This window comes from Armigeres subalbatus, chromosome 1, assembly GCF_024139115.2.
Source record: "Armigeres subalbatus isolate Guangzhou_Male chromosome 1, GZ_Asu_2, whole genome shotgun sequence".
In the NCBI taxonomy this organism is placed as follows: domain Eukaryota; kingdom Metazoa; phylum Arthropoda; class Insecta; order Diptera; family Culicidae; genus Armigeres; species Armigeres subalbatus.
In genome coordinates, this window is record NC_085139.1 from 135,743,540 (window position 1) to 135,755,896 (window position 12,357).

Genomic DNA, 12,357 nt, shown 5'->3' on the forward strand with positions numbered 1-12,357 from the left:
AACGCAGAAAATACTATTCCAATGAGCGTTACTCCATAGAATAACAGAATCTGCCATAATGATGAATATAATCACAGCGAGACAATAATTATTATGCATAGAAATTAAGCAATGGGACAAATAGACTTGATGTTGTTTTCAATGATTTTCCGAACAAAGTTCGATTTCTGTGAGAGTTTTCGAAAAGTATACATCAAAATAGACTGCTCTATTGTAAAAAGTCAAAATCCACAAAAACTAACATGGGACAATTATGCGTAGAAGGGCAGCACTGAATCCCCGATTTGAGTGAAAAGTACCTATTATTAGGGGTTTCCACAGTTATCCATATGTTTTGAGATATTGGGAATTTGTGTTTATCTGCACAAGCGCAGGGCTGGTAGCGACCAACGCCGCTTAAAATAGTGACTTTAGTGACCAAAGCTGACAAAAAAAGGGACCAAATAGTGACTTTCAGTTGCAGAAAAAGTGACCAAACAGTGACTTTCGGTTTCAGTTGCAATTTCGATGAGACGATAAGCGTTTTTGGGTCGAGGGAGATTTTTTTTTCGTAATTTGTGGTGGAAACCATCTTTCACTCACCACTTTCTCATAACGAAAGAAAAGAAACGAAAATCGTGCACTCTAACTTTTGCACCCTTTTTTTATCCCAAAGAAATTGTACTAAATATCAGGTAAAAGTAGGACTACTAAAACCTATGAGTAGACCTGCGACAAAATCAAACGTTTGCGCCACTGGAAGTGTGCGAAACATGGCTATTTATCACTCTTAAGACCTGTTTTTCTTCCCCGAAAAATGATTTCTAGACAAAAATTTGCGTGAATGAACATTCTCTTCTCGTGAAAATGAGTGAAAATTACGATCACTGGATTAGCTGAACACTGCTATAGATTTAGGAAGTTTTTGGAATTTTTAGTGCGAAAGGAACATCAGTACGGATCGTTTTGGTAGAAAACGAAACAAAAATTATGAAAATTCAGCTATTACGAACCTGGGATTGAACGCTCGACATCCTGCTTATAATACAGGACCGTCGGTTATCAAAAGTTACCAAAATATAACGAATCTAACAAAATCTAAAAAAACACGATTGGAATCTTTTACATTTATGCTATTTCAAATGTATAAATTATCATCACAATATATTTTGAAAAATTCCAAAATATTGATCGAAGTGGATGTTGGGAGGGAAGAACGGCTTTTATTTTCTCATGTTCTTACAGCAAAATTACTTTGAGGATCCCTTACATATTTAAAGTATCGCCTTTCAATTCGATTGCAGTACAATCATAGATGCAATTATCATTAATTCGATTTGAAAATTAATATTTTTATTTTACCAAAATATCACGCGCTGAGAATCATAACTTCGTTAATAACTCAACAGTTACAACCGTGATTCATGCGTCTGGTTGAAGATACTAATCATCCTTTATCACACCAAACCATTAAATCCTTGGCAAACTACCGCAATTCGCTATAATGAAGAAAACATCGACGAAGAGCAATGGATTAATGTAGTTACGCCCCTATGATTCTTAGCACGAGGTTTGTGATAAAACAATTGTCTGTTATAAAAAAAACCTGATAAGCATGTTTGCAACTATTGAAGCACCAGGAAAAATATCTAAAATTGAAAAGATTAATCTGAACCGCCAATAGTGCAATTGATAGGGGAGACTGTGCAGACTTGATCCACTTTTCTCATTTTCGATGTATCTTAGCGCATGCAATCTTCAAAATTGGGGAGACTTTATCCCCTTTATATAATTTCTTAATCCTTTCCCGTCAAAAATTGCATCTCGTTTTACTGTCTCAATCGATTCTTTGGCTTATTTAAGGTCAACTTTCTCACTCTTTCAGCTCTCTCTCAAGCCTCTAACTATTTTAAAAATCCAAAACAAAAGTTGAAAAAATGTTGCACGTGTAAACCGGTCTGATAAATTCACCCGCTGTTAGTTCAAACTCGGGCGAATGTTAGCCCAATCTTTAAAAACAACACTTTATATTTTGTTTTAAATTTAAAAAATACTTAGAGGCGTCAAAAAATATGGTTTCTTGGGGAAGTTGACTTTAAATAAAATAAAGAATCGATTGAGCAAATTAAAAATTTTGACGCTACTGGTGAAATGCCAATAAGAGCAGCGATAGTGAAATGGCTGGCGAAGTTTCAGAGCGATCATTTTTCCAAGATCCGTAATTTAATTTCCGCTATGAACAAAGCGTCATCCGACTTATACATAAAGCTTCATTCAAAAATAGTCAATAGTTTCAAAATAGTTGAAAATAGTGACTTTTTGCAAGAAAAAGTGACTTTAGTGACTTGAGGTCGAAAAAAGAGACTTTTTAGTGACTTGCCCGAAAAAAGTGACCAAGTCACTAAAAAGTGACCCGCTACCAGGCCTGACAAGGGTAGGATTCCATAAGCACTCTTAGTTCAACTATTTGGCGGTGATATTTTTAACGGAAATAGTTCATTACTTGACGGTATGTTTCAATGATTTATTTCAGTACTTCTTTGCTTTAAACATTTTAAACATTTTGGTAGAACTATGCTTGTCAATAGAATAATCAATAAGTGTAATAATAGTGAGAATCATTCTAAATAGTAACTGTTTCACTGTTTTGTGATTTACGTATTCCCTCAAAATGTGTTTTTAGCTTCTACTCAGCCCATCCTAAAAATGTATGTATTTAAGGGTAATACCTGTTTCATTCTTCTAATATTAATAAGAATCATGCAAATAAAAAACGTTTTTGAAAATAATGCATTTTATAGAGAGATAATGTTCCTAGTGCATTTAAAATGCATGGGTTTGAAGCAAATGCAATAACTAAATCTGTTTCCCATATTAGCTTTTATTGATTGGTATCCATTATTAGAGAAATAAATACAATCGACTTTTACTTGAAAGGCGCTAAGTTGGCCGTCGTACTATTTTGTATTATAATCTAATATTTCCACTAAATATGGATATATTTCATGCATTAAAGTGTAATATGTTTAATCTGGTGATCAAAATATCGTGGGTAGGACATTCCTTTATGTTCATCAACTCCAACAGTACCATCATTGCTCTCTTATCGCATTTGTTATCCATAAATTTATCGCATCTGCTTCATTCAGTTCATTTTTTTTCACTCTCAAACAAACATATCTTACACACTAAGAAGAAACCTTTGCATATGATTTGATTGAGTTGCTTGCATCCTTATTATTATTATTAATATTAATAATAATTATATTATTTTGCTGTTGCTCGTTTATGGTTTCTACAGAGTTCTGTCTTTGTAATGTGAGTTGGGAATACTTTTAGTTATATCGTGAAGTCACTAGAATATGTAATAATAAATTGATGAATGCGTCCTTGCAACATGGCTATTAACTCATTGTAAATTTATCGAAAACAGACGCTCTCAACTAATTCAAGACAATAAAACTGATGTTTTGTTTCGTTTGAGATGACTAGTATTGTGCAGAAGGTTGAACCAATTTAATCGTAATTTAAGTAGCACGTTTCAATTTTCTTCTTCAAAATATAACAAAATTTGTAATTCCGTATTTTACCTAATTGAAATCAATTGATGTATTCACAATTGTTTTAAAATTAAAAGGCAATGTTTGGAACTAGTTTAACCAGCACTGTCCAACAATCGGACTTTTTTAATTCCGATCATCAAATCACCAAAATATAATTATGCTTCACAAATAAAACAATATTTTCTAGATATAAATCAACAGTAAAAAAGGTTGTGATATAAAAGCAATTTAAAATTTTTGAATGAATTGAATTTTTAAATGTACGCGACTTTCATTACAATAAATAAATTTAATTATTTACTGCATGTATTTTTAATTCATAAGTTGTCAGATTAAAATGTATATCGCGAATTTATAAGTTTGAGAATCTATATTCCAATGCAACTCTTCACTTCTTCGTTTCAGTCTAAATATCCATTCTTATATCTTTGTTGAATCATTTCAGCTAGGTTTGTGGGCTTTTTCAATGACTGTTTCATTATAGTTCTCTCTACATTATAGTGTGTTTAATTCGTGACAAAGCCGGAAAGTTAAATCTCTATGAATTTGAACATACATTGGATCCTTCATGTTCGCTCAATTATTTGTATCACACAATTTCAAATTTTTCATTTATTTTTTCTTCTGCGCTTCCAGTCAATCACTTTCGTTGTTTAGTACTGATACGGTTCCAATACCATTTCCCGAAAGCACATTTGGACCGTTGTCTCCATTTCCATTGGAAAACACGCTCACATTGTTCAGCGTAGAACACGAGTTACTTGAACCTCCTGTTGTACCACCACTAGATGAAATATTTGGTTTGTTATTGTTGATGGTGTTACTGCTGCTGCTTCCAGGCAACCCAGCAGTTTGACTGCTCATACCCATCGGACCATAGAAAATTAGCTCCGGAATTTGTCCACCTTGCACACCAGTACCGTTCGTGCTCTCTGAAGAGCACTGGAACTGGAAAGTCACTGTTCCAACACTGACCTCGCTCATTCCTTCCTGTCCAAAAAAGCTCAACTCAGTACCGTCCAATACCACCGACGCGGTGTAGAAACACTCTGGCTCAATCTGAATAGGTGTCTCGAAGAACACGTGGAACGTATTGCTGGAGCCATCGGAGAAGAACTTGGTGCAGTTTTCCGCCAATACACGACCCAATCGTTTCAGCTCAATCTTCACTTCGTAATCTGCAGCCCCAGTCGACGATCCATATAGCCCGAATCCAACAATGAAAATCCGCTTGTCAACGGAGAACTGTATCGAATCGCACCGTCCCCTGTAGCGCCACTGATTGCTCCGGTAGGCACACGACGCGAACCTATGACAAACCTGCGTCTTCAGTCCCGCTCTCGATTTGATCGGAAAGGTCAACTTCGGCTTATTCTTGGCGGTAAAATTCAGGAATATATCGATCGTCTCCTGATTGGTCAGGATACCGAGTTGTGCTACCCGGTTGGCGAACTCCTCCAGCGACATGGTCGGAATCCGAACCAGATACAAAGCTTGTCCCAGCACCTGGCGCTTGTTGTTCGAAGTTGGCTCAATATCGATCTTGGTACATGCTGCGTGAGCCCAGTTCAGTGCCGCTTCGAACAGATGTATCTCCTTGCAGTTGAGCGTCTCCCGGGCTAGGATCGTTTCGAACGTCTTAAGGTCAATGTCGACAAACCCCTCTGACTTGATGGCCATTTCCGCCTGCAACAGAATCGCCGAGAAGGGACGTTAAAAGTGTTTGGGCGTTTGTGTGAGAGAGATAGAAACGGTGCTTAGGAAAACAATTACAACAAATTGTTAGGACAATGTGATTGGTAGAAACAAACTCAAATGAAGTAAAACTGCAATATTTTCCGTTTCTGTGGCAAAAAAATTCCCATGGTCTATTTCGATTTTTGTCTGTTTTCGACAGTATACAATTTTGGATACAGGTAAAATATGTTTATAAATTGATTTAACACCTGACTATTGCAAATCGCACATATTTGTTGTTACAACTTGTTTGCTTCTCCTGGTTACGATTAAGCTTTTTATGCAAATGGCTTTTGCCTTCATTTTGATTAGATATGCATGACAGAGATTACAATTAGGACATTTTAGAAACAGCACACATTGATAGAATAGAAATAATCGAAATCGGAGATATCGAATTGATGGTGTTGAAGACGAAGAATACTACAATAAGCCCGATTCAAGTAAAGTTCGAAGATCACATTTCGCGAAAGACTTATATTACTTCTTTGAAACTTTACAGTTTTATTCTCCGATGGTTGAAAAAATATTGCAGTTTTGTTATGTATATTGTTAGATTTGTATTATAAGTATGCATGATTATAATGTGAAGACCGGGAGAATATTTAGAATGGGACAAGGGAGCAGTTCGATTTAAACTTAAATTGTGGAAATTTTAATGCATTCTGTTTTAGATAATGCGATTTTACATTCACCTTTCAACCATAACAAGTTGATGATAAAATTATACTTCAACTTGTTTAGTTAAATGTTGTTTAGACTTTTGATGAAATGTTATATTGCCAAATTTGATACACACAAAAACAATCATTGAGTGAAAATTCTAAAACAACTAAAAGTCAGTATTTTTAAACGCTAATGACTTTCATATTTCAATAAAAGTCTCTTGGCCAGCATCTCAAGGTAGCTTTGATGGAAAAGTGTGAGCTCGATTGGGCCTCTTTTGAGCAGATCGATCTTGAACTCGGTACTACTTTAGATCCTTGCTAACGGCTCATAATGCTAGTCTTGAAATTTTTAGGCGTATCATCTGTGGAAGTCGACCTACTACACTGCCGTTCTACGCATAACTGTCCCATGTATATAGGAAATCCCAGCAAACATGGGACAAATATGCGTATGACGGCAGTACAGCTTCCAGAAGAAACTTCGATTTAAATTAAATTCAGATCCGAATCAAATATATCATTTACAAAACGCGCATAAGACCGGTGGTTGTACTTTGTCCACGGACATGAAACTTGAATGAATTCTCGAGAATGATTTGCAAGCATTCGGGGTATTCGCGTGACGCGTGCTTAGGACCACCTCTGGCTGTGTGCAAAAGAGCAGTGTGTGGCGGCGAGACACTTTACCTCGGAGGGACAAATCCCAATCAATGTCCGAATCCATTCACTAAAGCCGAGCTATTGCAATGCGTACGAAGGGTCTTCTAGGGTAGAAATGTAGCATCGGGAAAACATACTAAAAATGTATGAAAAAGGCAATGTCAATGATTCCAATGTCAAAGATCGCCATCGCCAAGTACAGTATTCAATGACAAAAATGGGAACAAATCTTATAAATATTGATTGCAGTTGAAAAAATGTTGACAACGACAAGCAGCCATCGCCGGAATCGCAGTAAGCAATGCTCGAGGATTGTTTCTTTTGAATTTGCTGTCACGTTTTTGTTCGTTCCCGTAAAATTGAGAATTAAAATTGGCTGTTGTCTACGCGTTAGATGATTTTTACTTGAATGTAATTCTTAACTGAGTGCGCGTCTGTGTAGTTTGTATCCGGAATTGGATCAATTTAGTGAGATTGTTCCAATCTAATTATTATGATCTTAAATCGGGAAGTTTGTTTTTGGATCCATTATTTGATTGATAATGGAAGCATAAACAGGAGGTGCAGGAGAGCTAACACCTACTAAATAAATCATGACTATATCTGACTGTACAGACAGGTTTCTTCCATAATACCACTGCCGGTCACTGGTACACAGTTTTCAAAATGTACGGAACCAAACCGCATTTCTGGTTGTTCTTATTTTTCTATATCGAACAGAACTTAAGGGAGACCATACCAGTTTAAACCTAATCAAATAAGAGCGTTGACTTAATTCGGTTCTCAAATGTAAACTGTAAACGATGGGGTCAAACGCAAAGGGAAAAAAGTTAGTTATGAGAAAAATGAGTGCCAAGTTTTAAAATATTTTTTCGCTTCATTCAAATTGTATGTAACCTCCTCAAATGTAAATGAATACGCTCTTATGCTGATTCTAAGGTGATGCAGGGTGGGCGTAGTTTTTCCGATTCCAGGCGTTTTGGCTCGCTGGCTCAAAAGTGTGTTGTGGAGAGTTAACCGCTGATAAATCTTTGACAACGGTATTATTAAATGACAATGTTCTCGTATTTTCCAGAAACTTTAACTAAATTTCAAATGGTTTTTCTCCTTACGCTTTATTTTGGCCAGTATAAAATATTCACGATTCTTACTCATATAAGATAAAAATGTCTTTTATCTGCGAAAATTTGAATGATTGGTAATTTTTATACAAATATACAGCACGTTGTATCTTAAATATGTTGACAAATATACGTTAAAATTGCTGTTTTTTATGGTCCTAAGCATGTTAACAGTCATAAGCAATTTGATTAGGTAATGCGATGCGACAACAATCACCACACATTTAAGGTACATTCACAGCAATGTCAAAGACAAAACACTTGGTATTTTAGTATACGTAACTATTTGAAAACTATCCAATTTATAGAGTAATAAAGTTAATAAAATCTTGAGCATGATGTGTTCGGGTTAGTTGATTTGGTATAACGTATTATAGAACAAAATCGATTAAATTGATTTTCCCCGAGATTACAGTTTCGACTACTGATATATTGATTGATAATCAACCATTTTGTTTGTAGGTTTCCGACCGTACCAATTGTGAGAACGACGACCTTACACCAAATCAACTGGTCCACGTATAAATTTAGCGTCCGGTTTGTTAAACCGACGGTTCCCCTGAATTATCTGTTTCGCTAGTGCTCAAAGAGCTAGTGGAAACGGACGAAGAAATAGTAGTAGATGAACTAAGTGAACTGCTGCCCTCCGTACCATTACTAGACGCGCTAGGAGAAACCAACAGAGATTTGGACTGTTTGAAACACGGAGACTGGGGAGAACATAGGGAGGATGGCCCGGATAAGTTCAACGTTCTACTGGTGTGGGCAATCGTTTTCGAACTAGTAGCGGTCGGTGCACTAGTCGTGGAACTATCGGGTATGAAATGGGTGCCATCCCTATCTACAACCTCTAGATTGGCCGTACTGTCACATACCTGGGCGTCAATCACTTCCCAGCAACGCTGCATCAGTTCCGGTTCCTCGAAGAGCCTCGATTGGCTCAGCAGCAGGCAGGCGTTTTTTGCCGTTAGACTAGTTTCCAAATAGTTGACACAAGCCCGCGCCAAATGGGGAACAATGTACTTCTTGGCGACGTAGAGCGTGGCCAAAACGTTATCCGCCTCCAGGTGGATTTCATCACAGTAGAGATATCTGAAAAAATAGTTCAAGGAATACTCGTCAATGAAAAGGGAATTTGTTTTTTTCTTATCTGTACTCACTTCAGTAGGGTTAGGAAAGCATTCGGTTCTACATCAGGAACTTTGATTTCTTGTTTATTCTCTGCTAATCCACCGTAGAACATAGCATAGAACACGGAACTTCCAGTGGCGAGCACGTATTTATGGGCTGGTATGGTTTGCACTTGTTCTAAATAAAGAGCGTGAGAGAAGAAGAGAATACCACATCATATATTTATAAACACAAAAAGGACACATATGAGCACAACTTTTATTATGTAACCACGTGCTTGCATTTCGCCGGCTGTCTGCTTTCGCCGATGCAGCATCCTGATTAAAACGTCGTTAATCTGCATACATTAGTATCATGGGGCGTAGTCTCCGTTACTTACCGTCGGTGCCGACAATGAATCTTATGTCCGCCATCAGATCGTTGTTGAACATGGCCGCATTCCGCTCCCGAACCGTACTTTTGGTGGCCTGCCAGTTTGGATCGCCTGTGTCCGTCGCGGCACTACTGGTAATGACACTGCTACCTCCGCTACTGGTGCTGCTGCCGTTGGCTCCAGTCGGTAGGCAGAACGATGTTGAACTGAGGGCACCGGGAGAGGTGATGGTTGGTGACGATGGCGCACTGCAGGGTTGAGTCACTTGCATATTCTCCACTCCTCCCCGGGCACTGCCGCCAGCCGGGCCGTTCTGGCTGCCTGGTGCGGTAGCCGCGCCAGTAGCAGCTGCACCAGCTCCGCTGTTTTGGTGAAACGGAGCCAACACGTTGAACATCTCAACTGCAATGAGAGATACGACTAATAAGACACGGAGGGCTAGAATGGCATCATTTGTTCTATTCAAAGCTAACTATGGAAGAACCAAATGCGGTTTTCGCACGGTGGACAAAACGCTCAGAGTGTCCTCTTTATGGGCCACCATTACCATAAAGTGGTAGTCATTAGCTCACGCACACAACCGGTGACGTCACGCAATCACCGCTGTCCGTCGAAAAAGTCTGCTCGAGCGTATGCTCTGAGACAGTCAGTTCGTAATAGCTTTATGTGTCGCTGCTACTGTACTGGTAGTGGAATGAAAATCTGCATTGCAAACAAATATTCCGTCGTTTTAGTGAACCGTTCGTCTGGAGATGGTAAGCGAGAGAACATTGATTTTCTGCTTGTTTTGTTTGGCCTTGATTTGGCGTTCGAGGAAACGCGTTGGAGATCTGAGAAGAATCGCTTACAAACCAGGCTTAGCAGATTTTATGCTGTTATATGCTGGTAGATTTTTTCTAGGTATGCTAATCAGAGAGAGTGTAGAATGTAGATAGAAGAACAAGGCTCTAACGCCTCTGGTTTAGAGCAATGGCTTGTTAGATAACTTAAAGGGTGTTTTGGGCCGTTACATATTCATAATAACATTCATAAAAACATCAGAATTGTAAACAACTTTTTAAAAAAAGTTATTAGCAATTTAGTACAATGACATCGAAGCCAAAATTACCAAGACATGGTTTCTCATTTTAAAGTAAATAAACTATATTTTCATGCATGCTGATTTAAAACTAATTTGAAAACGTTTTTCTTTGTTGTTAGAGGCGTCAAAATCCTTTTGGAAAATGTGAAAAAAATGTATTCCAAAAATGCGTAAAAAACACCTATCTAAACCATGTTATAAGTTCTATGTTATAAGCTACAATAATATTCACAGTAAAACCTGCCCAAGGTAAATTTTGTAGGCAAAAAATTGCCTTTTTTTAGCCACGTGATTGAAAATTTCTGAAAATTAATTGACAGGGAAAAAAGTCTGTCCCCGCTGTTTTACATATACCACATTTTAGACTGCCATCAGACCTTCCAGAAAGCGTCGAAAATTTTTGCACATTTCCAAATAAGAGCTATTTGAAAAACCCAGTTAATCCACCTAGCGCTCATTATAAAATATATCGAGAAAAGTACTTAACGAGACGCCAAAATTGCACACACATAAACTGCCGTTATACCCATAACTGTCCCATGTACATAGGAAATCCCAGCAAACATGGGCCAAATATGCGTATGACGACAGTAAAGTAATTAATGGTTTCTGACTGTCATATAGACTTCCAAAACATTTGGAATAATTCTTATTCTTCTTTAAACTTCCAAATTTTTAGAATACCGTGCTGTACCCTTATTCCAATCAGCACCTAATTTCGTTCACGCAAGACAAAATAATAAATAATGAAGAATTTTTGTCTAAAAATAACAGAAAAATATCCTTATACTTTTCTATGGTTATGTATGCATGAAATACAATGGAAGCAGCGTCATTTTTAGGGATTATTAGTAAAAATTTTACACAAAATTTGTTGATCGTCACTACAGGTGCCGTTTTGACTGTTTTCATTAAACCACTTGCTAAGAACGTCTGACATAATATTTAGGAATTTTTGTGTGGAAATTCGCCCTGATTTTCAAACACAACAGCAGAACAAGACATAACAGGTAACATAATATTGTATTACCAAATCGTTGTCTGTATTTTACGGATATAAAATGCTGAAAAGTGAAAAGTGTGTTGACAGGAATAAGGGTACCTTTCAATATACTCGTTCCTTATTCCGCTCTCTGGGTTTGGAGGTTGAATTCCTAAAATTCCGTTTGTGGGAATATAATTTATGAACAAGAAAAGGGACATCGTACACGAATCCATATAAATGGTGGGCTTTAGAAATTATATCCTGCACGCTACCAGACCGAAAGGAATTCCGTTTACGATTCTACGCGAAAAGGTTATGGGGCCGTTTTTCAACTCATGCCGGGAAAACTCAGTTTTTTTAGTTGATGGTGTATGACAAATTGTCATGTGGTTGCTGGACAAGAAAGGGTTTCCAAAAATCACGAACAGTTTCAAACAGCATAACCTATTTAATTGTAGCGTTCTTGTTGTTAAAGCTTTTCCGGATATTTTTTGGCGAGTTTCAAGTCCCAATCAAAACACTGCCGTCTCTGAGCTACAAATAAGATTATGTTTTGCCGAAATCCGAGAATGATTTGTAAAATTTGGGTTATCCGATGTTTTAAAGAACCCTGTACAAATATTCCAATTGAACAAAACAGCGGTACGAACAATTCCAAACAAACAAACAGAGACATTGTTTTGTAAGGTCCAAAACAAAATTAAAGGCCTAGTATTCAGGCTTTAATCAAAATTACGTTGAGGATGAGATGAAAAACTCCGTTAGGGAATCATATCTGTCCTTTCTGTGGTACTTAATACTACTGGGCAGCTATAGCATCAATGTCGTACAAATCTCGAATGGTAAGTGAAACAAACGAAAAAACAGCCAACTTGGCTAAACTAATTTGCTATCATTGTATTTTAAATTTGGAAGAAAATTCTTCTTATTTGCAATAATAATGAATGAAAAGATGAATTTGAGAGAAAAATGATGTCTGACATTAACATCTCCAAGAAATCAATTGTTTTTCGGGTGATTGGAATTAGGAACACGAATGAACGGAATTAGGAACAATGC

General features: G+C 37.3%; 2 protein-coding genes across 7 annotated transcripts in view; one reads left to right on the plus strand and one right to left on the minus strand.

Annotated features, from left to right (window-relative positions):
• LOC134205169 (transcription factor IIIB 90 kDa subunit) overlaps positions 1-12,357 on the plus strand; it is a 101,380-nt gene that overhangs the window by 8,117 nt on the left and 80,906 nt on the right. The gene's annotated exons all lie outside the window — the stretch shown is intronic.
• The window catches only part of LOC134205167 (BTB/POZ domain-containing protein 6-B), a 69,639-nt gene continuing 59,771 nt past the window's right edge, over positions 2,490-12,357 (minus strand). For all 6 annotated transcript variants that reach the window (XM_062680160.1, XM_062680163.1, XM_062680162.1 and 3 more), the window contains 4 exons: positions 9,239-9,634; positions 8,889-9,036; positions 8,604-8,820; positions 2,490-5,228 (listed from right to left, as the gene is read on the minus strand). In XM_062680160.1, coding sequence (XP_062536144.1) covers positions 4,179-5,228; positions 8,604-8,820; positions 8,889-9,036; positions 9,239-9,634 — 1,811 coding nt within the window. In that variant the 3' untranslated portion in view covers positions 2,490-4,178. The remainder of the gene's footprint in view (positions 5,229-8,603; positions 8,821-8,888; positions 9,037-9,238; positions 9,635-12,357) is intronic.